This window comes from Quercus robur, chromosome 11 (assembly GCF_932294415.1).
Source record: "Quercus robur chromosome 11, dhQueRobu3.1, whole genome shotgun sequence".
Taxonomy (NCBI): Eukaryota; Viridiplantae; Streptophyta; class Magnoliopsida; order Fagales; family Fagaceae; genus Quercus; species Quercus robur.
In genome coordinates this window covers 1,246,693-1,274,305 of record NC_065544.1, presented here as the reverse complement: position 1 = coordinate 1,274,305, position 27,613 = coordinate 1,246,693, and the positions used below count along the sequence as shown (strand labels likewise).

Genomic DNA, 27,613 nt, shown 5'->3' with positions numbered 1-27,613 from the left:
TACACACGTTAATATTTATATTTTAAAAAAAAAAGTACATACATTAACCCCGAAAAAAAAAATTTTGAAATCTTATGAAAAGGAATCGGTATTGTTTGAAAAAGGAAATCTAGTAAAATTGACAATTGACATGAGGTAACATTGGTAGTCACTCCTTTTTATCTCAAAGTCAGAGCTGATTCGTAATTGAAAGCTCGAACCCCACCAAAAATACGAATAAAAAGACCTTTTTTCTTCTCTTTCCTAACAAGCGGTCACGTGCGCTCTCTGAGGTACTTCCCCATCGTGCTTTTCGCTCTCCCCAGTCTGCAACTTAGCAGAGAAAATGAAAATACCCAAAAACCAAAAAAGAAAAAAAAAAGAAAAAAAAAAAGAAAAGAAAAACTCACTCACTCACACAGTTACAAACTTCAAAAATCAAAATTTCTATGAAATCCCTCAACTTTGCCAAATGGGTTCGTACAGAGAGTTGCAGTTGCAGGCTTTTTCACAGCCGTCTTTACTATTATTATTACTGCACTACCATGCACAAAAGATGTGCCTGGAGAGACCTCAGACCCTCTCTTCTACTTTTCACTCATAGCCTGTGACAATAATGACTCTCTTTTTAGCCTTATTATTACTCTTTTCTCTTAAGAACTTTTAACCCTCATTTAGTCCCTGCAACCACAGTTTGATACATACATTTATGTCCCTCGCTGTTCTTGCAGAAACAAGCAGAGAGAGAGAGAGATTTCTTTTTTCTTGCTTCTGTGTAGTAATTAGTTTTTGTCAGAGTGCCTAATTACTGCCTCAAAGCCACAAACTTTGTTTTTTTTACAGCTTGCCTTTCAGTTTCACACCTTAACTTCCATTGCCTTTTCTTTGTTTTGTCTGTGTACTTCAATATTTATTTTTTTTGGTTAACAGGAGTCTACTTCAATATTACTGCTACCTGGTTCTTGTTTCTACTACAAGTACTACAAGTAATAATACTGTTATTACCACTTTCAAGTACTGATTTTTCTTGTTCTGTCTTTGTCTGAAATCGATGGCTTAAGTTTTGGAGTGATTTAGAATTTTTAGTGTTAGAAACAAACAATTGGTTACTTCTTGTCACCAACAACAAAGTTTGTGTGTGCTAATGGCTGCTCCTGCTCAGTTGGGTAGTTCTTCTTCTTCTTCTTCTTCAGTACCGTCTCTGCCGCCACCACGTCCAAAGTCACCACCGGCGTATCCAGATTTGTACGGCAAGCGTCGGGAAACGGCCAAGGTTCAGATGCTTGAGAGAGAGATTGGCTTTCTTGAGGTCAGTTTGTTTGATTTTTATTGTTTAATTAATTTTGATTATTTCAAATTAGTGAATGCATTACTTTACTTGTTAATTGTTATAACGGTAAATTAGTAAATGCATTATTTCAAATGTCTTTACTTTCAAGATATCTTTTTTTCTTACTATGATCTTTTAATACTTTGAGCATAATGATGTGGAAATTAAGTGAAAACAAGCAAAGGAAGTGTATGATTAGATGGGTGTAGTGTAGTACAATGATTTTTGTTACTGAATCTCAACAGGTAAAAAAAAAAAAGGGTTTTTATAGATTATCAATTTGAAGCCATTAAAAATCTTCATAGATGTAACACACAAGAATGTTTGGTTGAAAAAGCAACCTACTAAGGGGGGAATGTATTGATCAAAAGGATAGATTGGAATGTTCTTCTAAAAATGGAAACTGATAATTTGAGGTGAATCAGCTTTTCCCCTGATACATTTAGTACCAAATTTGGTTTTGCATGCCATCAGAATGTCCAGGATATTATTCCTTTTGTAAGTTATATTAAAGTAGCAAAAGTCTGAAATTGGTCATTATTAGTGGCAGTACTTCTGTAGCTAGCTAATGAGCATCCTCAAACTCTGTAACCACTGATGCTTTGAGCAGCTGAGACTATTTAGTAAGACTTAGCTATGCTATGCTCCAATTAAGTGGTATATACATACATTCAAGTGATATTACAAGATTTTCTCTGGCTTTACCTTAGGTGTACTTGTCTGAGATTTTTTTATTAATAATGTAACTTTCTCCACATTCCTTCATCTTTTTTTTTTTTTTTTTTTTTTTAAAAAAAAAAAAAATTCAGAAAGACTTGTGTCCATATTCCAATTGAACTTCTTGATAACAGTGAGATTGTTGGGGGTTTAGTTCATTCATAACAGAGCAGTCTGAAAATCGGACTCACTGTAACCGATTCTAGAATTTTGATTTATTTTGGCCATCGATGCTGTAATCTATCACCTTTGTACTCAAAAGGAATGCTAGAATATTCAATGGCACTATGAGGACTGAACAAAGCATTTTTCAAGCAATCAAGTTGGAAGTAACAACAAGGATCGGCTGTTGTAAATACTTTAAAGTGAACCATTCCTAAAAAGGTTTTGTGTAGCATGTAGAGATTCCTGTTTCAAATTTAAGGGTGTAGAAGACATTAGGCAGAGTAGTTGAGTTGCATTGATTTTGTACAGTTTGTTTCACTGTTTGTTATAATGGTGTTTGGGCTCAATTATATCTTACTGATCCCTTATATAAAAAATAATGTGGCCAACAATGTTAGAAACTACTCTCAAGTTTCGTATTCCTATAATAAAGTCTGCACAAAAACAGTTTTGGCAGAGTTAATAAAGTAACAATTTTTTTATTAATTATGCTTATGGTTGGCAAAAATGTGATTGATAATTTTGCTCTGCACAGGAGGAACTAAAATCTGCTCAATCCCTTCAACCTGCTTCTAGATGCTGCAAAGAGTATGCTTAACTTTTGCAACATCCTTGTGTCTACAAGAAATTTTTATGTGGGATTACTGATTATGTGGAGGATTTCGTTAATGGAATTTTCTTTTTGATATATATAGATATATATATATATATATATATATATATTTTTCCTTCCCACCTAAAGGATTATTTTGAACGTGACCATTTTGTAGGATTACTGATTATGTGGTGGCAAACTCGGATCCTTTTATACCAACGTAAGAATATTGTCATCAACTTTTTTTTATGAAATTTGGAAGGGGAATATGATCCTTATGTTTTTCTCTTTAAAGTAGGAATCGGAAGATCCGTCGGCCATGTCGCTTCTGGAAATGGCTCTGGTACCATTCTGTTGTCTTTTTTTATTATGTTTTATACATGTATAATTGTATTATCTGTGAACTAAGTTTTACTATACACTTTATAACATATCTATTTATTGGAGCACTAAATGATGAACTAAATAAGCAAAAGCTGTCCAACATTACTACCACATGATTGTAGAAGTTCTGTTTCCCAGCATTTGGAAATGTGGTTGTGATTTTCAATTAAAATCAATCGATTCTCAGTGTCCACTCATGCTGCTGTGGTGAATGCCGTGGTCCTGCTTTACTTTGTATATTCTAAAATAAAAGGTGTAAAAATTAACAATTAAAATTATTTTTAGCTCTGTTTTATTTACTTTTCTCTACTAACATAATACACAAGAAAAGACTTGATTGTCATCTTAGAAATTAGCTAGAGCTTATATGGCATTGCTACCAGACCCTTATAACATTGGCTTTGTGACTTTATTTGAACTTGACTTCAATTAACAAAGGTATGCATGATGAACCTATTCTGACCCGGAAAATCACAGTTGAAAGTTGGAACTTTATTCTGGTACTTGCCTCTAATGCAAAATTTGTCCTCAACTCTCAATTTTTTCTGGCAGTTATGAGTGTGGTGATAGGGAAACCTAAGCAAGAAGTACCAATTAAATTAGAACAAATTAAGATTTCTGGTCTGCCTCGTGCAGAAACAGAAATTTTCAACTCATGCCTCTTGTGAAAGCTAATGTCCATATATAATGACAAGTGTCCTTTTTTTGTGCAGTGGAATGCCATGTTTTAACCTCTCATGGATCTGCTGTTGCTGCTGTACCGGGTGCTCAAATCATCTAGAAAGGCCGCGCTGCAGCTGCTGCAGCTGTGACTGCAATCCATGCAAGTATTGTTCATGTAATCCGTGTAACTGTTGTTTCTGTGTTGGTTGTCATTTTCCAAAGTGGCGGTGGTGTTGCTCTTGTCCCCGTTCAAATTGCTGTAGAAAAGTCTCATGCAGAAGCAACTGTTGCCATTTCCCATCTCCTTCATGCCCTGATTGCTCTTGCTGCATATGCAGATGCTCATGTCCTAAATGTCCAAAGGTACGCCCTCGTTGCTGTTGTACAGACATCTGTTGTAACCCTTGCTATCTATGTTACTAGTATATTCAAGCAATTCCATTTGGAAGCTTTGTTCCTCAACATGGCCTTTATTTTAAATGGAATATAAACTTTGCAAATATGGAAGGATATAACATAGTATCTTCAAGTGCCATTATAAATGGGTAGTATTAGACAGATCTATGAAGGAAATTGGTGTCCTCTGCCCTGGATTGATGGATTTTGCTTTGAAAATTTTCCATTGATATATATTAGTAATTTTATTATTAGATGATGAGGGTTCTTGTTTCTGCTTTTAAAAAAGTTCTTTTGAGGCCTTTAAATTTAATAAAGGAAAAACTTCAAAGTTAAGCTTGCATGTTTGAAAACCTTAGCCTTAGGTGGAGCTCAGCTATGCAGGAGTACCATTGCAATGAGTTTTCCTTTGCCTCATAATTCAAAATAGGTGTCCCTACACTGAACCCATAATTGACATGAATTATTGAAGCGCGCATGCCATATTTTGGATCATCCAGGGTTCTGTCAGATTTATTTTCCTGCAAAAACTTCCAGCACAGGACATTTGCAGATGTTCATTCATTTCATTCAGTTCTCTGACATAAAGCCATTTGAGTGCATGGCCATTGGACGGTCTAGGGAGAACAATAGTAGAAACTAGAAAATGTTCCTCCAAAAATAATTGAGCATGTGTGACCATAATGGCCCAAATTAAGTGGTAGGATCCTAGGAGGTGTTAACAACCTTTCTGCCCTTGGGCTAGACTTGTTATGAGCCCACTTTCTCATTCCCTGTATCGTTGACATAGCAAGACTTGGAATAGTAAGGATTAAGTAGGAGAAGAGGATTCTTAGCCCTTGGGACTATTCAACTTTAACCAAGCCTAGATTAGATGCACTTGGGTTGGCTACACTACACCTACATGTATAGAGTTTAATGCGGAACCAGAATTTAAAAAAAAAAAAATGGTAGGGCATGAGGGATGAAGATTATATTAATGTTAACAGGTGCCCTTACGGTAATAGTTAACAATTTATTTTAAGAAAGTTTTGACACCATTTTTATGGGAAATAGAAAACATTTTCCAAATATTAATTGTTTTTTTTTTTCTTCATAAAAACTTTCTTAAAATGGTTTGTTAACATTTGTCATAAAGGCATCGGTTAATATTTCCCTTATATTAAATTTTCCCAAAGCAAAGAGTCTCGCTACATTCTTTATATGTGAAAAAATACTAGCAGCAATTCTAACGGTAGATTAGTACAAAGATTACCACTTGTAAGATTTTGCTAAGATTGAATTGGGTTTGGCTTACCTTCAGAATTTTTTAAAAATGAATCTCATTTTATTTTAATGGGAGATTTCACCCACTAACTAAATAAAAGGCAGGAATTAAAACCCACTACTATTTGTTATTGTATATTTAAAACAAAAAGATATGTCCAATTAAAAAAAGTACTAGAAGTGTAAATTATATTTGATACTTATTCTCAAAAACTCAAATCAAATTATGACCAAGTAGTGTTGTAGTCTCAAATTTGGATCTATTTGTAATAAAATGACTAAATTAAATTTGATACTGGCACAGACATAATAGAATGACTAAGGGTCTGTTTGGATAGAACTTATTTTGCTAAAACTAAAAACTGAAAACTGAAAACACTATAACAAAATAATTTTAAAATGTGTAAATAGTACCGTGAGACCATTTTTAATGAAAAAATTGATAAAAAGTGGAGTTTGTGAAACTCGTAAATAGTGCATAAATATACTGTTCACAAAAAACCGGATCAACAGTTGCAGCTGAAAAAAAAAATATATATATATATATAAAACGCAGACGCAGCACATGCTATCCAAACCAACACTAAATTAAATCATATTATTAAATAAAAAAGTAACAAGTTTCTGTTTCCCACTTCCACTCCAACAGAAGGAGAGCTGCAAAATATCAACTGGAAATAGTCAAAAGTTACGGAAAAGCTATACTTAACATTGGCATGTCAGTCATTCTGTAACATTAACTTAACTAAACAAGCCAATTGCAAATTTTATGACAAACTGACACTCTACTGTCTTAATTGTCTTTTCATCGCGGCAAAACAAACCACTTTGGTCATGTCCGATAGACTGGGCTTTGATAGCTGTTTTATTAATAAACTGCTGCTGAGGCCCAAATACATTAAAAGCAATCTAATACTACTGTGTCCATGCAAAGGCAACTGGGCTCTTAACTTGGTGTTGGGCGTTGCTCCAGACAATTGAACCAAATTCAGACATAGGTGTTTTGGGTGCACCGCTCTTGGCCACAAAGGTAACCGTGTACCTCTGTTTCTCCCCTACACTTTTAAAAACAAGCTTTGTAGGCTTCACTGCCACATTCACCATTGTTGGTGCACCAACGGTTACATCGTAGACAGAGCCAGCAGCCCCAACATTAGTCAATGTACGAGTGTATCGGACAACCTTCTTGTTTGCAAACAAGACAGAGAATGATGGGTAATTGAGTTGACCAGGGTCAGAAAATTTCCTCGAACACGAAACATTGGGGCGTTTGACAATAGTTTGGACTTGAGCAACGGTGTAGTCCAAGGAGCACAAGAAGGTTATGTAATCCTCAATTGAGATATCGTATACAAGGCCCGGATCGAGGGCTTTATGTGGTTCTACATGACCAGCCCCGTGAGCCAACGGGTTGGAAAATCCTCCTCCTGCAGCATCCCGGAGAGGGGAATTGGTGTTATCCTGAGTGTAAGCAGTAGTCATTAGTGCAGATTTGATTGCACTTGGACTCCATTCCGGATGAGCTGCTTTTAGCAATGCTGCCAATCCACTGATATGTGGGCAAGACATTGATGTACCTATATAGTTTCCCAACATCATCATAAGTATAAATAATCATTCTTGAATATAAATATGAATAACACAATTACACCTAGCTAGCTGCATCATAAATGAACTTTTCAATTTTCCTTGTTCTAATAAGCCTAAAACCCATCAAAAATAAAAAATAAATAAATAAATAAGCCTAAAAAAAAATTTCCACTTTATTTATTATGTGCATTCAAAGCTGATGATTAAAGCAGTTGAAAATTGACCAACTTTTCTCTGAAAGCATTTCAAAATTTAATGCAAACACCAAAAAAAAAAAATACTCAATAAATGAAAGTACCTGACATGATGTTGAATCGAGTCTTCCTACTGTCTGTATCCAATCCAGTGGGCCCAACAGCCTCAGACCAAGCAGCCAAGATATTAACACCAGGCCCAATTACATCCGGTTTCAATATCTGCGGATTCACCATATTCGGCCCTCGAGAACTAAACGCCGCCACTACTGGTGAAGGCTTTACGTTCAACACCGTCCCACCAAAACTCAGCACAGCCGTTGGATTCGAATTAGACCGCACATATTCTCTGATCATATCCCCTACTTTCCTCCCCACCGCCACAGCCGGCAACAAGTGACTGTCAGCCACCAACTCTTCCCCACTCGCCGCCGTGTTCGCGAGTATCATCCCAACCCCACCCGCGTCTCGTACAACCGCTCCCTTCTCCACACGTGCGTTCACTCCTCTATCGCAAACCACCACTTTCCCACGTGCGAAGTCCGGTTCGAGCGAACCAGGTAAGCACATGTTGCTTGCACTGCTGTTCCCTTTGTTGTAAACCAACCCAACCGGTTTGGCCCCCATTCCGTTTCCGCTGTATAAAGACACACCGGTGAACCGGTGTTTGTTTCCGAGTAAAGCGAAAGCCGGGAAATCCCGGTCTATAGTACCGGCTCCAACGGTCATGATCCAGGGTGCCACGTTGGCCAATGAGGCTCTGATGGGCCCACTGTTTCCGGCTGAGCAAGAGACGAAAATGCCCTTCTCAACCGCCGTGAAAGCTCCGATTGCGATGGTGTCTCTGTAATACGGAGCGGACCCACCGCCGAGAGAGAGCGAGAGCACGTCCACGCCGTCGCTTATGGCCTGATCCATACCCGCGAGAATATCGGATCCGAAGCACCCAACGCTCCAACAAACTTTGTAAGCTGCGACGCGCGACCGACTCGCCATTCCACGCGCCGTGCCCTGCGCGTAGCCGAGAAGAGAAGCGTTCCCCACGGGGGATCCGGCGGCGGTGCTGGCCGTGTGGGTCCCATGGCCGTCATTGTCGCGCGGCGACACGACTTCCTTCGGTTTCGTCGCGGAGCCTCCACTGGAGGCCATGCGGTACCCTTTGGAAAAGCTTCGTGCTCCGATGAGTTTCTTGTTGCAGAGTGTGGGTTTGAAATCGGGTCCCGACTCGCACTTGCCTTTCCACCGGGTCGGGATCTCGGGTAAACCCGAATCGTCGAAGCTTTTGGATTCGGGCCAGACACCCGTGTCTAAAACTCCGATGATGACATCGTTAGAGGCTTGGTTAAGGACCTGAGTGTGGTGGCTGTCGGACTCAGTGTTGAGGCCTAGGAACTCGGGAGTGCGAGTGGTGTGGAGAGTGTAGAGAGTGTCTTCGTAAACGCCGAGGACAGAGTCGGATCGGCGGAGTGAGTCTGCTTCGTCGGAGTCGAGTGAGGCGGCGAAGCCATGGTAAGCGTCGGTGTAAGTGTAGAGAAGAGTGGAATCAGTTTGGAGTTGAGAGGAGTACCAATCATGGTGGGTGGCATAGGAAGAAGGTTTGTCCTGGTGTTTCATGTGGACTATGTAAGTTTGCTTGGCCATGGCTGAGACAGAAAGGAATTGTAGTAGAACAAGGAGAGCACTGGTGAGGAAGAGCAAGAACCCATTGGAAGCCATGGCTAATGGCTTGGCTTGTTGGGTGTGTCTGTGTCTGTGTCTGTGTCTGTGTGAGAGAGAAAAGCGTTTAACTTAATCAGTTATTTATAAAGGAGTTAAAAGAAAGAAAGCAAGAAAGAGAGAAAGACAGTTGCTGTCTGTCACTGTGACAAAATACTACGGAGTAAAAAGAAGACTCGTGTCAGTTTTATAAACATTTCCATTTCTTGGAGCGGTTTGGTTACGTTATTATAGTAACGTTGTGTATATATATATATATTTTTTTTAAGGAGATGTAATGTCCACAATAATAATAATAATAATAATAATAATAATAATAGTAACAACATGTCACTTATAATTTGTTGTAAGAATGTTGTGAAAATATTATGAACATATCATTTCTTTTTATAAAAATATGTGTAGATAAAGAAATGTGTAAAAATACGCGTAATATTATTTAAAAGCTGAAAAATGTTGCTCAAATTACCATACCAAACTGCCCATCTTTAGCTATTATTGGTTTTATAAATAATATGTGCAATTTTTATTTTTTATTTTAAGTCATTGAAGTAAAGGTTTTTTTTATAAAAAAAAAAAAAAAAAAGAGAAAAAGAAAAAAGAAATATAGGGTTACTAGTAGATTCAAGTAAAATAATTTACATTCAATTATAAATTTACCGCTTTAACAAATGGTGGAAATTCTTAAAATGTTATTAATAAAGTTTTGAAATCAAAAACTTATGAATCACCTAAATAATGACCAATGTGTTATTTTTTGTGCTAAGCATTTTAGTGCCTAAAAGATTTGGATTTGTCTCGCTAGCATCTAAGAATAAAGTTCAAGATCCGTGACTTCCTAAGAACTATAAAAAAAAGAAAAACAAAGAAAGAGAAGAAGGGGCGGGGAAAAGAAATTCGATCAATAACACTTAAATATAAAAAGAAAAAAAGTTCACTAATTTTGGGGGCCATGGCCCATGGTTGATTAATATTCCCATTTTGGCTTTATCTTATTGGTTATTCTAAAAGTATTGTAGGTCTTTTAAAAACAATAATGCCTGCAAGTTGTGCTTGGGCCCTAAAAAAAACAAGAGAGAAGGACCATCATGTTACTTTTGGAGTGTATTGGAGTATTGCAGACGAAAAATGGTTGTTCTTGTTTAAGAGTATTAATATGTTTTGTATGGACTCATCTAAATTTAACTATCATCCTATCGTCCCAAAGTTTTCCATATCTTCATTGAGGAATTGCAAGTGCGTAATGGATTTCTTTGTTTTCTTTTTTTATTGTGGGATTTTGGTTTAGTCCCCCACTTCGGTGAACATGTGAATTGTTGTTGGACGAGAGCTTAAATATTTTTTATCAATGGTGTTCTTGTCCCAATGGTGTTCTTGTCTTTTGCCAATCAAATGGCTGGAGAAACGTCATCTCAAGGGTCCACCAATCTACCTCCACCAGACTATCTTTTCCAATTGAACCTTCTCCATTCTTTGTTGATGTATGAGGTAAGAACTCCATTGCCATCCAGAGAAACTCAGTACCTAGCCCTTTCACACTTCTGAAAGTTTGAAATTGTTTTGCTAAACCGATCATCGTGTGCTTGATTTTGGGTATGGGCTACATTCACTCCTTCACAATAGGCAGATTATAGAATATTTCGATGCCACCATAAGGGTGTATTTTTTGCTCTCATATAAATAGAGGGTTTTACCATTAATTTAACTAGTAAGTCGGCCATGCTCGATACATGGAGAATGTTGTAATATTTTATATAAAATAGTTTAAGAGAATATTGTATTTATATTATAGCATAATTTAATTACTAAGTTGTTTATGCAATGCATGGATAATATTGTAATATTTTATATAAAATAGTTTTAGAGAATATTGTATATATATTGTAGCATAATTGTTATAGAACTTTGTTCATAGTCAGTTTATCATAAGAAACAACAATTATAAATTACACGCATATCTATTATAATTATTCAGTTCAAGTAATGAAAAAAAAATTGAATGAATATTGTAGAATAAAAGTTAATATAAAATATATCTTTCCATTTCTCTTTAATTTTAAAACAAAATACACACCACAAATGCTCACAGTCAATCACAGTCTTTACAAAATCCACAGTCCACAATGTCCGACCTTAACATTAAAATCATAATTACCGCTATCACTCAATATAAAATGCAAGCCCCCTTCCTTATTTGTAGCCAACTTGTATGGGTTAGGATTAAATATGATAACAATATTGAAACATTGAACCAAAGGAAACAAAAAGTATTTATTTTTTAATTAGAATAGTCTTGAAACATTGAATCAAATGAAACAAAAAGTCAACATTTAATTTATTCTTATCTTTGATATGGCACTTGAGAATATTTCAATTCTCTTTGTAAAAAATGTGTCACTTGGCAAAATCTCATACTTTCTCACATGAGGTATTTGCTTTTATATATATATATATACACACACTAGCATTTAATCCATACAAACGCATGGTAGGGGTGGCAAAATTGGACACAACCCACGAACCTGACACGACATGACACGATACAAAATTAGCAAGTTATGAGTTGAGACTTAATGGGTTCGTGTCATATACGGTTTAACACGACTAACCCATTTAATAAATGGGTTGGGTTAGTATTTAACCTATGGAACATGTTTGACCCATTTAATTAAATGAGATTTTACTAATATACACTTCAAACCTTAGGTATATAAATTTATTAGTTGTTGTGGTTTACTTTCTTTGACATATTGTGATTGATTATTTGTGATATTGAGATATGCTTTAATTTTGAATGATTATTTGTAATACAGTTATTCATTAGTTCAAAATTTTATATTAAAAATATTTATTTGTTTGTTTTTTCATAATATTTTTTTTCATTTTGATAAAATTTGATAAATAGGTCGACACGACTAACCCGTTTAATAAATGGGTTGTGTTAGGATTAAGGAATCTTGGCCCGTTTAATAAACATATCGGGTTAGTGTTGATCCATATAGTCGGATACTCATAAGTTGATATGACACGAATCCGATATGCGAACACGAATTGCCACTCCTTAAACACAGTTTTTATTATAAAAATATAAATAATTAGTCAAATTATTAAAAAAAATAGCATGTAACACATGCATAAATGCATATGTATAGATACATTTAAAATTAATTACAATTTTTATCATAAAAATATAAATAATTAGTCAAATTATTATTTTTAAAGTAAATGTAATTAGCCACATATTAAAATTCTTACCTAAATTTAATATTACTTATGATCATTTTTTTTCTGATTTTTAATAAGATAGAATGTGTTGTGATTTTTATTGAGTATATGTGATTGATTTTTTAAAAAAAAAAAAATTATAGTTCATTAATATTAGATTCTTAATATTTTGCACTCATTAACTCACTTGGCATAAAAATTAAAAAAACTTAAGTAGACACATGACACAAACTTAAATGAAAAATTATGATGTGATCCCAACATAAATTTAGACACATGCTACAAAATTGGATTTTAATTGAACTTCCTTTAAGTTTTGCCTATTAATATATATGTATATATATATATATAGATTGATTAGTGGAATTCAATATTGTATAAGACGAGGGAGTACATATTTGTTATATTCCCATTTTTTTTTCTTGGCAATATCTCTTACATCAATACCAATATAAAACTGTAACTAATAATATAGTTTTACTAATGTATGTTTAGAAAAACTTTTTATGGGAAAATGTAAAAGTGGCTAACTTTTATCAAAGCTTTTTTAACTTTTCATAAAACATTTCCTTAAATTGATAATTAATATATGCCCTAAGGGTATACATTAACCGAACTCATAATAATATTGGTAACCACTGTGACAAATGACAAAAGGCAACTATTCATTTTTTGGGAATATTCATTTCAAAATGAATATTTTGTGTCAACTTTTAATGTTTCTCATCCTAGATGGAGTTAAAACTTATAAGACTAAGGTCATAAATGAACTAGGTCAAGCTCAAGATTTTTTATTTTTTTATTTTTTTATTTTATGTTTGGTTATTTAATAAATAAGTCAAGTTCAAGTCTATAAAAATATAATTTTATAGTTCATATAGTAAATAATATCCGATTAACACAAAATTTGACATGTATATTAATAACGTAAAGAACACACAATTTAACGGTTAAATTTTCATAATATATAGTAATGTTTATTTTATTGAGTAATGTGGTAATCTTAGATTACAACTAATTGTAGTTAAACTTTGTCCAATATTTAATCGTAAAAATAAATATAGAATGAAGAAGACATGTCCTTAAAAAAAAACTAAATAAATAAAGGACAAAGTAGCTACAAAATTAGTTGTGGACAAAATTTAGTTACAAAATTGGTTGTAGTTTAAGGCTACAAACTTGCTCAATATCTTTTTATTGGAAGTGAATTTTGATAAATCCACAATTGGATTACATCTTTATTTTTTTATTTTTTTTATATCCTTCATGCTTGCAAAATTTAGAAAATTAAAGATCAATAACTATGTTATCAATAAATTATTTAAATTACAAGTTTTTATAGTTTAAAATTATGCATAAAATATAAGCTTATAGATCATATAGTAAATAATTTCCGATTGACACAAAATTTGACACTTATATTAAGAACGTAAAGAACATGAAATTAAATGGTTAGATTTTCAAAATATATAGCAATTTTTATTTTATTGAGTAAGGTTGTAACCTTAGCCTACAACCAATTTTGTAGCTAAACATTGTCCATTATAGCAATTTTTATTTTATTAAGTAAGGTTGTAACCTTAGGCTACAACCAATTTTGTAGCTAAACATTGTCCATTATAGCAATGGCTACAACCTTATTCAATATCTTTTTATTGGAAATGAATTTTGACAAATTCACCATTATATTATATTTTCTTCTTATATTCTCCATGCATGCAAAATTTATAGAAAACTAAAGATCAATAGCTATGTCATCAATAAAATATTTAAATCACAGATTTTTGTAATTTAAAATTATTCATAAAATATAAGTTTATAGATCATATAGTAAATAATATCCGATTGACATAAAATTTGACATGTATATTAATAGCATAAAAAACATACAGTTCAATGATTAGATTTTACATGTAATAATGTTTATTTTATTGAGTAATTTTGTAGCCTTAGATTCCAATAAATTTTTTAGCTAAACTTTGTCCAATATTTAATCGTAAAAATACATATAAAATGAAGAAAACATGTCCTTCAAAGATAAAAAGAAATGTAGGTCATGAATCATTCATGAACAATAAAGTCATCCCATTTATACATCTGTAAGTGTAAACGGCAAACACATATTACGGCGACATTGAGGGGGGTGGTGACGGTGGTGTCATGAAAATGAAATGAGTTAGAAACCAAAACGAAGGGTATTGAAGGCAAAGAAAAAATGGCCACGATGATCGAGACGAAGATCACGCGCTAATTATGCGGTATAATTTTGTCTTTTTAAATCGTGGAGAGAGTTCTCGAGTGAGAGATGGCAAATTAGCAATTGCATAGCAGGCAGATAGTATTGCACGCCATTCAAAAAAAGGGTCTAACGGCTAGATTTTTATGAAAGCTACACCCTTGACCCTTCTCTCTTTCTCACTTTCTTTTTGACTAGATTTTCTTTTTCAAGATAACTGCTACCTGCATTCTGTACACTCTGTACTATTCTCTTTCATCACGTATGAATTGCTTTATTTTGTTTTGACACCTTTTTTTTTTTTTAAGACAAGTCTGACATATATATATATATATATAATTTAAAATCTAATTAAATTCACACTTTATTTTTTTTTGAGAGATTCTAGCATTTCATCCTTAATTTTTTTTAAAATTGACAATATGTTCCTGTTTACAAATTATATAAAGGCGTGCCCCTATTTCGATACTTGATTAGCCTAAAATCGAGTTCAATTAAATACTCGATTTGTAGAAAATCGAGTTATGCTCGATTAAACTTAAAAAAAAAAAAAAAATTGCATGGAACTCGAGCTTACTGAAATCGAGTTCCATGCAAAAAATTTTTTATAAGTGTGATTGCCCCATATTCAGAAAGCCTTTATAGTGGCATTTTTAAGCCCTATAGTGACATTTTAAAGCCCTATAGCGGCGTTTTCCTGCAAATTTTTTTATAAGTGTGATTGCCCCATATTCAGGGAGCCCTATTATAGTGATGTTTTAAAACCCCATAGCGACGTTTTCCTGCAATTTTTTTTATAAGTGTGATCGTCCCATACCAATTTCAAGGGGCCCTATAGTGTCGTTTTTAAGCCTTATAGTGGCGTTTTTAAGCCCTATAGCGGCGTTTTGGAACTCGACTTCCCTAAAATCGAGTTCCATGTTCTTTTTTTTTTTTAGTTTTAGTTTTATTAGGCATAACTCGATTTTTTACGAATCGAGTATTTCATTGAAACTCGATTTTAAGGTAATCGAGTATCGAAACAGGGGCATATCCCTATATAGTTTTGAAATAGCGGCATATTGCTAAATTTTTTAAAAATTAAAGGCAAAAGGCTAGAATTCCCTCATTTTTTGCACTCAATTACTTACTACCAAAATTATTAAAAAAAAATAGTTAAAATTAAAATTCAATTTAGAATATAATTGGATTTAGAATATTTGACTTTTGCACTTAATATTTCACCTTGACACAAAAATTAAAAATTAGATTGGACGCAAAATTGGACTGCAATTTAGAGTCTAATTAGACTTTCTCTAAGTTTTAGCTTTAACTAAAATTTAGAATCTGAGGGGATTCAAACTCTTCGGTTTTTACACTCAATAACTCACTTGCTACCAAAATTAAAAAAAAAAAGATAAAATTAAACTTCAATTAAAATTCAATTTAGAATATAATTGGATTTAGACTCTTTGACTTTTGCACTTACTAATTCAACTTGGCACAAAAAAAAAAAAAAAAAAGATTCGACACATGTGGTGCAAAATTGGACTACAATTTAGAGTCTAATTGAACTTTCTCTAAGTTTTAGATTTAACTAAAATTTAGAATCTGATTGGGTTCAGACTCTTCGGTTTTTCCACCCAATAACTCACTTGCTATCAAAATTTAAAATAATAGGCAAAATTAAACTCCAATTAAAATTCAATATAAAATCTAATTGGATTTAAATTCTTTGACTTTTGCACTTACTAATTCAACTTGACACAAAAAAAATTAAAAATTAGATTGGACACATGGTCCAAAATTGGACTATAATTTAGAATTTAATTAGACTTTCTCTAAGTTTTAGCCTTAACTATACTAGCATTTAATCCATGCAAATGCATAGATGTATTTAAAATTAAACACAATTTTTATTATAAAAATATGAATAATTAGTGAAATTATTAAAACTTCTATATATATATATATATATATATATGGGTACCTAAGGCATGCTTAGGCATGCTTGGCAACGTCCTTGGTCGACCTCGGCATGCTTTGCAACGTTCTCGGCATGCTTAGCAACGTCCTAGACATACTTGGCAACGTCCTTGGCCGACCTTGGCATGCTTTGCAACGTCCTAGGCGTCCCACATCGAAGAGAAATCCCCCCACTTTCTGCCTTAAAGAACTAGTGGTACACTACTTCTTCGCTTCAAAGCTTATAAGGCAGAAAGTGGGGGGATTTCTCTTCGATGTGGGATGCCTAGGACGTTGCAAAGCATGCCAAGGTCGGCCAAGGACGTTGCTAAGCATGCCGATGTCGGCCAAGGACGTTGCCAAGCATGCCTAGGATGTTGCAAGCATGCCTTAGGTACCCACATAATTCTAACATCAAATTTTTCTTATCGCTATTTGTGGGGGCCGGTTAGTCATTAAAATTGTTAAAGTCAAGTTAATTGGGCCTGTGGCCCATCCGAGGATGCAAATCTGTCCGAGGAGGCCTATATCAGATTGTTGGGGTAACCAAACGAAAGGAAGAGTGAATATCACGAAAGGTGAGTTCAGTATTCGTCTGAGGACAAAATCCTTCTCGGCAATATGAGTCCGAGGACGATCAGAACGCCATTTTGTTACAAACGTATTTCGGAGTTACGTCATCATTAAAGGTGAGATAAGGGACCAAGGGTAAGAAAGAGAAGGCAAACAAATATCTATAACAACAGTTGCCTCCGCATTAATTGCCTCTCAACCAGCTCTCTGGTCGCATTAATGTGGAGGTGATGCCTGAACAGTGATGAAGTAGTCTTACAGCTGTTAGTAGGAGGTTCCAGAAGGTGTTAGATGGGACAGAAAGAGATCCCCTGAACCCAACTTACACGTGTGTGGTGAAGATGGTATGAAGAGGGCAGTATATAACATGAAAGAAAAGCATGCAGAAAGGGATTGGGACAAAAAAAAGAAAGACACAAAGAACACTTAGGAAAAAAGATTAGAAACAAAAGAACTGTACTTATTTCAAAGAAAAACAAATTGTGATATCAGTGCTAATCCATATATAAACATGAGATTGGATCGTTTTATTTTTAAAAAAAGTTAATCTAGTTCTTGAACACCCACGCTCTACAAATTTTATTGTTTGAGCCTTTAATGTACGGACCCAGGACCCAAGACCAGTTTGGGATCATTACGAATTGAGTCCTTACACTATTTTTTTTGGAGCAAATTCTCCATCCCTATCTTGAGCTTGTGAACATAAGATGAGAGAATGTGTGTGTGTATGAGTTGGGTTTAAGTTACACTTGATGTAATTCTAAGTAGTGTTACACCACTCAATAACTTGTTATTGAATTCACATTTTGAAAATCCAATTGTTGAATTATATGTTTTATATATTCTTAACCTGTATGCCAATTTTCATGCCAATCAAATGTAATTTACCATTCGTTTCATAAATTCATCTTTTATGTATTATTTTAAATTACAAAAACTTGAATTTAAACAATTGATTGATGACATGACTATTGATCTTTGATCACATTGAAATTTTGCCAGCATAGAGAATATACGAAGATAACGTGATCTAATAGTAGATTTGTCAAAATTTACATTAAAAAATATTAAGTGGTGTAACGTTGCTAAAGTTACACTAAGTATAACTTGAACCCAACCCTATATATATATATATATATATATATATATTTATATATATATTTATATGGAGCTTACCACTAATTCTGATGTTCTGTTCGTCACAATCTTAGGGGGGGTGCAACCGAAGACATGCATTGCACATAGCAACACTAGTAACCGACACTAGCTTAGGAGTGCAAGTTCAGCAAATTGTAAAGTAGTTCATATGAAAGTCTGGTTTATTCTACTAGAGAAAATTGACAAATTGTCTAAAAAATATATAATATTCATTATCATTAGCAGCTCCGTCATGGAATTTAGGCCTGATCATTGATTGAGAAGCAAATGGACATCTACCAAAAGTGAAAGAAATATGGAAATCAAGAACTGCACGCCCATAAAAAGGCAGGGGCCTCTGGATTATTATGTCAGTCCAAAAGGCACTCCCATGAAATTCTACGATCCCCTTCCCTAAAAACAAGAACAAGAGAGAGAGAGAGTTCTTGTCTTCTGGGCGTTGGCCTGTTAGGTTAAAAAGGCAAAAATAAATCATAACTGATAACAGTATTAGATAAACAATCATGTGCTTCTCAAAAAAAGGATAAACAATCATGTATTAAATGGTCGAAATTCAAAAAGGTTTACCGTAGCAGGGAAGATACAAACAAAATAAATATATGCAGCAGTGATGAAAATTATAGACACAAAAGATCTTTTTCTTCGTGGCTGTGTGTGTGTGTGTGTTTTTTTTTTTTTTTTTTTTTTTTATTGGTTTCGGGTTTTTATTTTTATTTTTATGTGGTGTTAAACACTTGCAACATCATCGTATAAAAAAGTTAGCCCAAATGCCATCTAAATAAATGTCACAAAATAAACTACAAGATAGTTCTATGTGTTTTAAAGATATATGATAGGCTGGTGGTATGCGTGTGTATATATATATTTGAGAATGTTATAATATTATGCGAATTTCACAATTCAAATAATTTTCTCTCTTAAACCTTTAAACACTTTATGCATGTGGAGATGTTAATTAAGTAACAAAACTATTGACAAAATGAGAAAGAGTTGGCAAGAATGAAATAATAATTTTGTGCAAGTAAGGCAACTCTCAAACGGTCAAAAGGAAATAATATTTTAGTGCAATGCTAAGAGCATTCCCATTGGCAACCGCAAATGGGAAATGTAGGGAAAAAGTACAATCAAGGCAGAAAAAGGTGTTGGCAACAGAACTTGTAAAATGCTAGAATTGCAATTTTTTTGCAATTGTGCTACAGTGTCATCCTACATTAGGATGGCACTGTAGCACAATTGTAAAAATTATAATATATTTTAATTGATAAAGTGGAAGAGAGATGGGGGAGAAGAGAGACGGAGAGTTGTATTGTTATATATTATATTATTTTAGTGGGTAATATATATTATTTTAATGAGAAGAATAGGAAAAAAAATTGTGATGTTGGATGTGCTGTAAAATGATATAGTATAATGGATAAAAGTAATTTTTTGAAATGGTAAAATATAATAAGATACAATTTTCCATTGCGAATGCTCTAACAAATGCATAGTACTTTTTTCTTTTTTTTCTTCTTCTATTAAAAAAAAAAAAAAATCTTTACTCATTGATGTGCCACTTTGAAATTTGAATGATAAAATGGATCTGCGGGGGGGCCCGTTATGGACTATAAATTATAAAACCTTCCCACCACCACTAACATTATTGATAATGAACTTTCATGAGTTGAAATTATAAAAGTAGGTCTAAAAACTGGTAAAGCTAATACAAAAATTTATTACAATTGGCACGAGTCCTTTTCAACATATTGCATATAACGGCTACTTTCTTTGTAGTAGGTTATGGGTTGGTTAGTAGTATGATGAGGTGGTTCCATATATCCCACACGAATAAATATCACATAGGATTATATCCTATGGACACCAATAATTAGAAGCATAGATTGGAAAAGGCATTATATGAAGACAGACGCAGGCCCATTCATGCCCACCTCTTTCTGTGTGTGTAACAAACTCTAGATTATACATAAAAAAACAAAACCCATGTGCCACTCTTCCCCACTTCTTTAAAAAGGGACTTGCCTTAGTATTAGTGGGATTTGAGTGGGTGAGACCCTCTGACTCTAAAGTCTAAAGTCTAAACAGTAGCCGAAAATGCTGATTAATTTTGTTGGAAGTGAGGGGGAGGAAATCGAGACCGAGGAGCTGGTATCTCATGCGCCAGACGCGTGAGAGATTTAATCCAAGACTAAGATACACCCCACTCACTCACTTGTTGTACTTTGATCAAATTAATTAATGAATTAATATCACGCACATATTAGATTTATGGGTAATGTAAACGGTCATTGTGCGATACCCGTTAAGAAATAACTTTATGTCAATAAAGTCAATTTTTATTAGATTTTTGACCAATTTTATAGGGTGTAGAGCTAATAAAACCAACATTTTAAGTTTTACTTGTCACTTCAGTACTATTTTCAATCATTTCATTAATTTACACCAATTTTTTATTAGGTAAACTTCACAATAAATCATCCTAAATTGACACTGGAATTAACATATCCATTTATTCACCATGTGTAACTTTGAGTCTTCTCCACCTACATACAAACTACTTGTACTTAAACTTAGTACTACAAGGGCTGCCGTAATGAGAACACAAAATGTTTGGGAGTATTGAACCATTGAGAGGACATTCATAGAGTTTTCATGCAAACTACTTGTACTTAAGTAAGGGCATGCCCTAATGTGAATGAAAATGATAAGTAGGAATTCCCACTATCATTGACCTTAATTCTATCGTCTCCCATTTCACCAAAACCAAACATATGCTTAAAGATGGGTTGAGTTTTGACCAACAGCCATGAGGAAAGGAGGCCAAGGTTGGATTCATATATATATATATATATATTTTTTTTTTTTTTCAATTTATCCATATGAGAGAGAATTCTTATATATTGGGAAAAATATAAATAGTAAAAAAATCCCTTCCTGCTTGATCTATCTTGTTTTACTCTATCACACATAGACGTGACAAAACAAGCAAATCAGGTTTGGATAAAAAAAAAAAAGGTCATTTTAAGCGAATTAGAAACGAATCAGGTCGTCAGGTTGGGTCGAGTCAATCAATATTTTTTAATATAATTTTTTTAATTAAAAAAAACATATATTTGCCACTTGGTAAGTCATGCAACAAATTACCTTGTGTGAAATTCATTACGTTGAATTTATTACTCATATCAAGAATAGTTCAACTCAACAAATTGATATTTGTTCAATAATTATAAAATTATACAAATCCCAACATTGCTAACCAAAACAAAATAGCACAAACACAAAGGAATCTTGTCTATCATTTGAAAATCTAATTAAAACAAACACACAATTTTCACTTCTACACATTATCAATAGCCCAAAACATAAAACAAAATTACAAATGCCCTATTGGATAAATAATTTCATAAAAAAAAGAAACATATAAGAAATTTACAATCTTGAAATTTAATGTCTTGGAAAATAATTTGATAGTTGTGTTTACTTTTAGATGCACTATGATTGGCACTTTGTTTCAATTTTAGAATATACTTCAAAGTTTAATTGTTTACTTATTTATACATGGTCTCTTTTATGAATATTATGTCATTGTTAACCCACACGCACTCAAGGAAATAACATTTTTTAATTTAAAAAGTTGTTTATTTTGACTATGGACTGTTAACAAATAGGCCTAAGTATCCATAATTTAAACAAATTTCATTGGTCGATATACTTCGGGTTCACCCTTTTCACACTTAATTATGAATGTTTCTCATACATCTCTATAATTTCAAATATATATATATATATATATATATATATATATATATATTTAACCCTATTGTAAGCATATTATCTTGGCATGTATTTTGTCATTTGATATATAAAAATATTTACTTATCGCATTCTTAATTCAAGCAAGAAGAATGCCCCAATCATTCATCTTCATTTTTTTTGCATGCAACTAGATAAATGTCTCAATTTTTTTTTTTTTTCCCTTGAGGCTATTGTATTTGAATGATGTTATCCCAAAAATGTTTAAAAAATTGATTTTTTATAAATAAAAAAAATGCAATAATCACATGCTTTATATTTTTCAATTGAGTTTGAGTTGTGCACTATAAAGCCCACAACAAACAAGTAAACCAATCATGTCTTAATTTATTTATTTTTTAACAAAAAAAAAAGGTTTAAAAAAATGGTTTAGGTCATGGGTTATTGGGTTATATCGAGTCAACTAGTTTTTACTTTGGGTAAAAAAAAAGTTCGAGTTCAAGTCAGGTCAGCGAATCTCGACCCACTTTGCCTTGTCTAGTCACATGCAAACTTTTCCCTTCTCAAAATAATGACTAGAGAGCATTCACAACAAGGTTGCTAAAAAATATAGCTTTTAGCAACTTAAAACACTACTTTATTTATTTTAATACCCCACTTTAGAATACACCCAACATCAAATATTTTATTTTAGCATTAAACACATTAAAATAATATATCTAACACAATAAACAACAACCACAATCATCAACACATTAAAATAGTATTTTTTTTATAACTTTGGAGCTTCAGTAAAGCATCAAAGATGACATTTTACTGTAGCTTAGTTGTCAAAATTTTTAACAATAGCACTCTTGTTATAGCATGTATTTTTGGAATAAGTTGTTAAAAAATAGCCTCTTTAGCTTTAAACATTTTTATTGTGAATGCTCTAATAAGTTTTACTTGCCCCACTTATTTATATATGAGTAATGTCATAAACACAAATTTTTTTATAATATTTTTATAAATTATTGACGTGATAAATTTATGCTGATTCTAATCTTAACCTATACTGATATCAATTTTTCACTTTTTAATAATGACTAACTACATGGTAGTTTGTAAGAAAGTATGTAAAATGGTTTTTATTCTATCATTTTTCCTTATATATTATTGATAATCATTTCAAAATATGTCTCTTTCATTTTCAAAGTACTTTACGTTTACCTTTTTGTTTCACCTCTATCTTGTCGAATGTCGATGTTGAGTCAATTCAAAGGAAGAAAGGGGGAAAAAGTCTCAATCTTAAATTCATAAAGAAAATTATCAAAATTCATTTTTTTTTCCCTAAAGATTTGGTCACTTTTGCAATTCTAAATTAAGAAATGACGGAAAGCAAGAAGTTTCAAAATCATTAATAATTAAGCTTTGCCTCCTAATATAATTTGGGAGCTCCCTAGATAAAATAAAAAAATTGGGAGCAAAAAATGTAATGTTGGGTTTGTTAATTGAAAAGGGTGAGTTTTTATCCAAATAAAAAAAAAAAAAAAAGTTGAAAAAGGATGAGTAAATCTGGTATTATAGCTAATTCTACAACTTTACCACAATTTTGTCACATAGTGACTTATGAGTGATAGAATCAAGAATCCACATAGATCCACTATTTTCTTTTTATCACTTATAACTTGTTATATAGGTAAATTGAGGCAAAAATAATGAAAATTGTTGTAACATTAGACTTACTCGAAAAGGATTAAGGAAGAAATAGTTGGTGTGGGAATGTGTGAGTTTGCACTTCAAGGTGTGATTTTTATTTCTATCTTTTTGTCTTTGTGGTAAACTGGGAAAGATGCCACAATCATATCCCCTCTATGAAAGTGCCGCATGCGAGAGAGAGAGAGAGAGAGAGAGAGTACAAATTAGAAATTTCCCTTACTGTTTACTCTAATGCAGAGAGAGAGAGAGAGAGAGAGAGAGAGAGTACAAATTAGAAATTTCCCTTACTGTTTACTCTAATGCATGTCTTGGCTGTTGGCGTGGAGTGCGAGTTGCACATGCAGACTGGACACTACTGCCTGCCTCTCTCTCTCTGTTTGCCAACATAAAAAAGCATCGGTAGTTGCAGCTGTCTCCAAATATTTCTTATCATCATCATTATCATCATCTTCTTCTTTTAATCTTTTTTTTATACAATAATACTGTAGTCTAATTTCTTTTTGTCTTTTACGTTAACTTTTCAACCAGCTTTTTTTTATTTGCTAGCTTCGAGGAAAAGAAAATATATACAGTAACTTACATGCGCATGTATGGAGGTCAACCGAATGACACCAATTTTCATTTCTTTTATGTATAGTGTTTTTGTAAAGAAACAATTTTATGGCAATAAAGTTAACTTTTTGTTAAATTTTTGACGAAATTTATAGAATGTAAAGCCAATAAAGTCACTTCTCATTTTAATACTATTTTTTTTAGTCAATTTTTTCAATATATACCGTAACTTACATGTGCATTTATGGAGGTAGACCCAATAACACCAATTTCTATTTCTTTTATGGGTAGTGTTATCCGTTAAGAAAAAACTTTATACTAATAAAGTCAATCTTTTATTAGATTTTTGACTAATTTTATAAAATGTAGAGCCAATAAAACCACTTATCATTTTAATACTATTTTTAGTCATTTTATTAATTTATACCAAATTTTTATTAAATAAATTTCATAATAGATCATTCTTAATGGACATTCCGTTAACGATTTTTTTTTTTTTTTCCAAACGTGGGACAGTATTCAATTCATAATTCGATTAATGAAAATTCCTTCCTCAATCCTCAGTACAAAGTTGTAAAGCATGCCACATTGTCAGAGCTCCACCCAAAGAATAAAAAAGAAAAAGATAAAGAAAGATCGGCCTCTGGCTGACAGCGTGGGTGTGGCACTGGCACACAATGGGGCTTAAAGAAAGAAATTTAGTTGACAATACAATACAATATACTCCGTAGCCTGTACACGTGTTGCTGAAATTTATTTTGAATCCAAGATTTGGATTAAATATGAACAGGCGAGGTTGAATAAACTGATATATACGCAAACATAAATGAGAATTCGAACACAATATGACATTATAGCGTATCCAAGCTAGCCAGATTGGATGTTGCTTCCGCGTTATCCAATCAAGTTGATCCCGAGATTCTCTCCCGTAAGCTTGTGATGCTTAACGCCTAGTCATTACGATGGGACTTGTTAATGATTGTAATCATGAAAGGACTCGAGGAAGAAGCCTGGCTAACTCCGTGCCAATGCCCAACAGCAGCGGAAGATTTTTTTTTTTTTTTTTGTGGGGGGGGGGGGCGGGGGGGTGGAGGGGAAAACTTGGGCAATGGGTGGCAATAGTCCCCCTAAATTTTTTTTTATTATTATTAAATATTAGTATATACTCTCAAAAAAAAAAAATATATATATATATACCAATTTTAGCAATTTTATTTTATAAAATTATATTTTGTCCCCCTTAACAATTATCGATTCTTTTAAGAGTAATGTTATAGTTACAAATTTTTCTACAACACTTTTACAAAACTGTTGAGGTAGTAAATTTTTATTTGTTTGCATCTGGGCTCACTACTTATATCACTTTTAAATTACTAATAACCACTCGCCACATTAACAATTTGTGAAAAAGTTTGTAACTTTACATTTTTCTTCTTTTAAAGGCTAGATTTAAAATTTAAAACAAAATAAACAAGCCCAAGAAAATTAGTCCACCAATAAAAATTACTAATACTAAAGCTAAAAACAATTAAACCCAATCAACTAATTTTATTCAAAACAAACAATCCGGATCTTTAAAAAAAATTTAAATAAAATAATTTTGTCCATACCTAAACACACAACCAACAATAAAGCCGTCTTTCTAACTTCAAGTTTTGACTCCGTCCCTAAAAGGGTGAAGTGTTCTTCAGAATGACTAGGTGTCGGAAAGGGATGGAAAAATGTTAAATACTACTAGTCATTACCTTTTAGTAGAATATTGGACAGGTTTCTTGCCCCACTTGCTGAACACCCTTAATTTGGCTAATATTTTATGGGGGTTGTTACTTCATTTTCTGTTTCAAAAAAATATTACAATCTGGGCCTTTAAAAAATTTTTAAATAAAATAATTTTGTCCATTCCTAAACACACAACCAACAATAAAGCCGTCCTTCTAACTTTAAGTTCTGACTCCGTCCCTAAAGGGGTGAAGCGTTCTTCAGAATGACTGGGTGTCGGAAAGGGATGGAAAAATGTTAAATACTACTAGTTATTACCTTTTAGTAGAATATTGAAGAGGTTTCTTGCCCCACTTGCTGAACACCCTTAATTTGGCTAATATTTTATGGGGGTTCTTCAATTTCTGTTTCAAAAAATGTTATAGTACTTATTTTCACTTATTTCTTCTTCTCTAATAACGTTTTATTTAATTCAATGAAGCCACATCTAGTGATTTAAATATTGAATCCTATTCTAAACTCTCAAATAAAATAAAATGTTGACCATTTTTCAAAAGAAAAAAATGTTTTAAAGGAACAAAAGCAGTGGTAGCTCTAGGATTTTTTTTTTTTTTTTTTTTTTTTGTGGTTACTAAAAAAACTAAAATTATACAAAATTTAATAAAGAATTAACTTGAATATACCAATCTAAAAAAAAAACACAAATGTATGAAGTATTACCATTTCTTTCTATTAATAAAGAGAAGGAAAAAAAAAACTACTAAGATGAGAGTAATAAAGTAAGAGGAAGTTTGAAACGAGAGAGAGAGAGAGAGAGAGAGAGAGATGAATGGTATTTGCTAAAACTACGAGTAAAGTGGCTAAGGAGAACAAAATTGTTGTGATTACAACGCCAAAGAAAGCATAACTGCCAATACTGCCAATGAGAAATTACAACCATAGTATTTCTCTTGGTACGATTTTTTAAGGAAAAATAAAATTAGAGATTATTTTTAAGTAATGGGTTGAATAAGTTCCAAATTTGAATGAATTAGGGATTTTTATTTTTATTTTTTGTTTATAAATAGCCTTTTTGTTGAATAATTTGTTCACTAGTTTTGTTTGATCTAGTCTTGTTTTTGTTTGGGTTATTTTTGTTGTTATTTAAGCTTTTTTTTTAAGGAGTTAAGGATTATGTTTGGAGGACCATAAATTGTTGACCATTTTTCAAAAGGAAAAAAAGATTGATAGACATAGAAGCAGTGTGGCTCTAGGAATTATTTTTTAGGTGGTTACTAAAAAACTTGAAATTATACAAAATTTAATAAAAAATTAACTTGAATATATCAATTAAAAAAAAAAAACGAAAATGTATGAAGTATTATAATTTCTTTCTATTAACAAAGAGAAGAAAAAAAAAAAACTAATAAGATGAGAGTAATAAAGTAAGAGGAAGTTTGAAATGATGAGAGAGAGAGAGAGAGAGGAATGGTATTTGGTAAAACTATGAGCAAAGTGGCTAAGGAAAACAAATTTGCTGCGATTACAACACCAAAGAAAGCGTAATTGCCAATACTACCAATGAGAAATTGTGACCATAATATTTCGCCTGGTACAATTTTTTAAGGAAAAATAAAATTAGAGATTATTTTTAAGTAATGGGTTGAACAAGTTCCAAATTTGAATGAATTAGGGATTTTTATTTTTATTTTTTGTTCTCATATAGGCTTTGTAAGGGCAAGATTTGGTTTCTCAACCCAAAGAGTTAAAGGATTTAGGCCCAA

At 32.7% G+C, this 27,613-nt stretch overlaps 2 protein-coding genes across 4 annotated transcripts; one reads left to right on the top strand and one right to left on the bottom strand.

The window, feature by feature from the left end:
- Nucleotides 1-301: 301 nt before the first annotated feature.
- LOC126706689 (guanine nucleotide-binding protein subunit gamma 3) lies at nt 302-4,333 on the top strand. Of its 3 annotated transcripts, XM_050406222.1 has the most exons (6): nt 303-871; nt 910-1,288; nt 2,727-2,779; nt 2,962-3,006; nt 3,082-3,129; nt 3,884-4,333. In XM_050406222.1, exons 2-6 carry the CDS (start codon nt 1,124-1,126, stop codon nt 4,254-4,256), a joined length of 684 nt encoding a protein of 227 aa, XP_050262179.1. In that variant the 5' UTR covers nt 303-871; nt 910-1,123; the 3' UTR covers nt 4,257-4,333. The 3 variants fall into 3 exon arrangements, with proteins under 3 accessions (XP_050262180.1, XP_050262179.1, XP_050262178.1); XM_050406223.1 differs by having other exon boundaries at nt 302-1,288; nt 3,085-3,129; XM_050406221.1 differs by having other exon boundaries at nt 303-1,288.
- Nucleotides 4,334-6,061: 1,728 nt separating this feature from the next.
- LOC126707504 (subtilisin-like protease SBT1.8) lies at nt 6,062-9,148 on the bottom strand. Its single transcript, XM_050407191.1, has 2 exons — nt 7,384-9,148; nt 6,062-7,072 (listed from the first exon to the last, which is right to left on the bottom strand). Exons 1-2 carry the CDS (start codon nt 8,993-8,995, stop codon nt 6,411-6,413), a joined length of 2,274 nt encoding a protein of 757 aa, XP_050263148.1. The 5' UTR covers nt 8,996-9,148; the 3' UTR covers nt 6,062-6,410.
- Nucleotides 9,149-27,613: the final 18,465 nt, after the last annotated feature.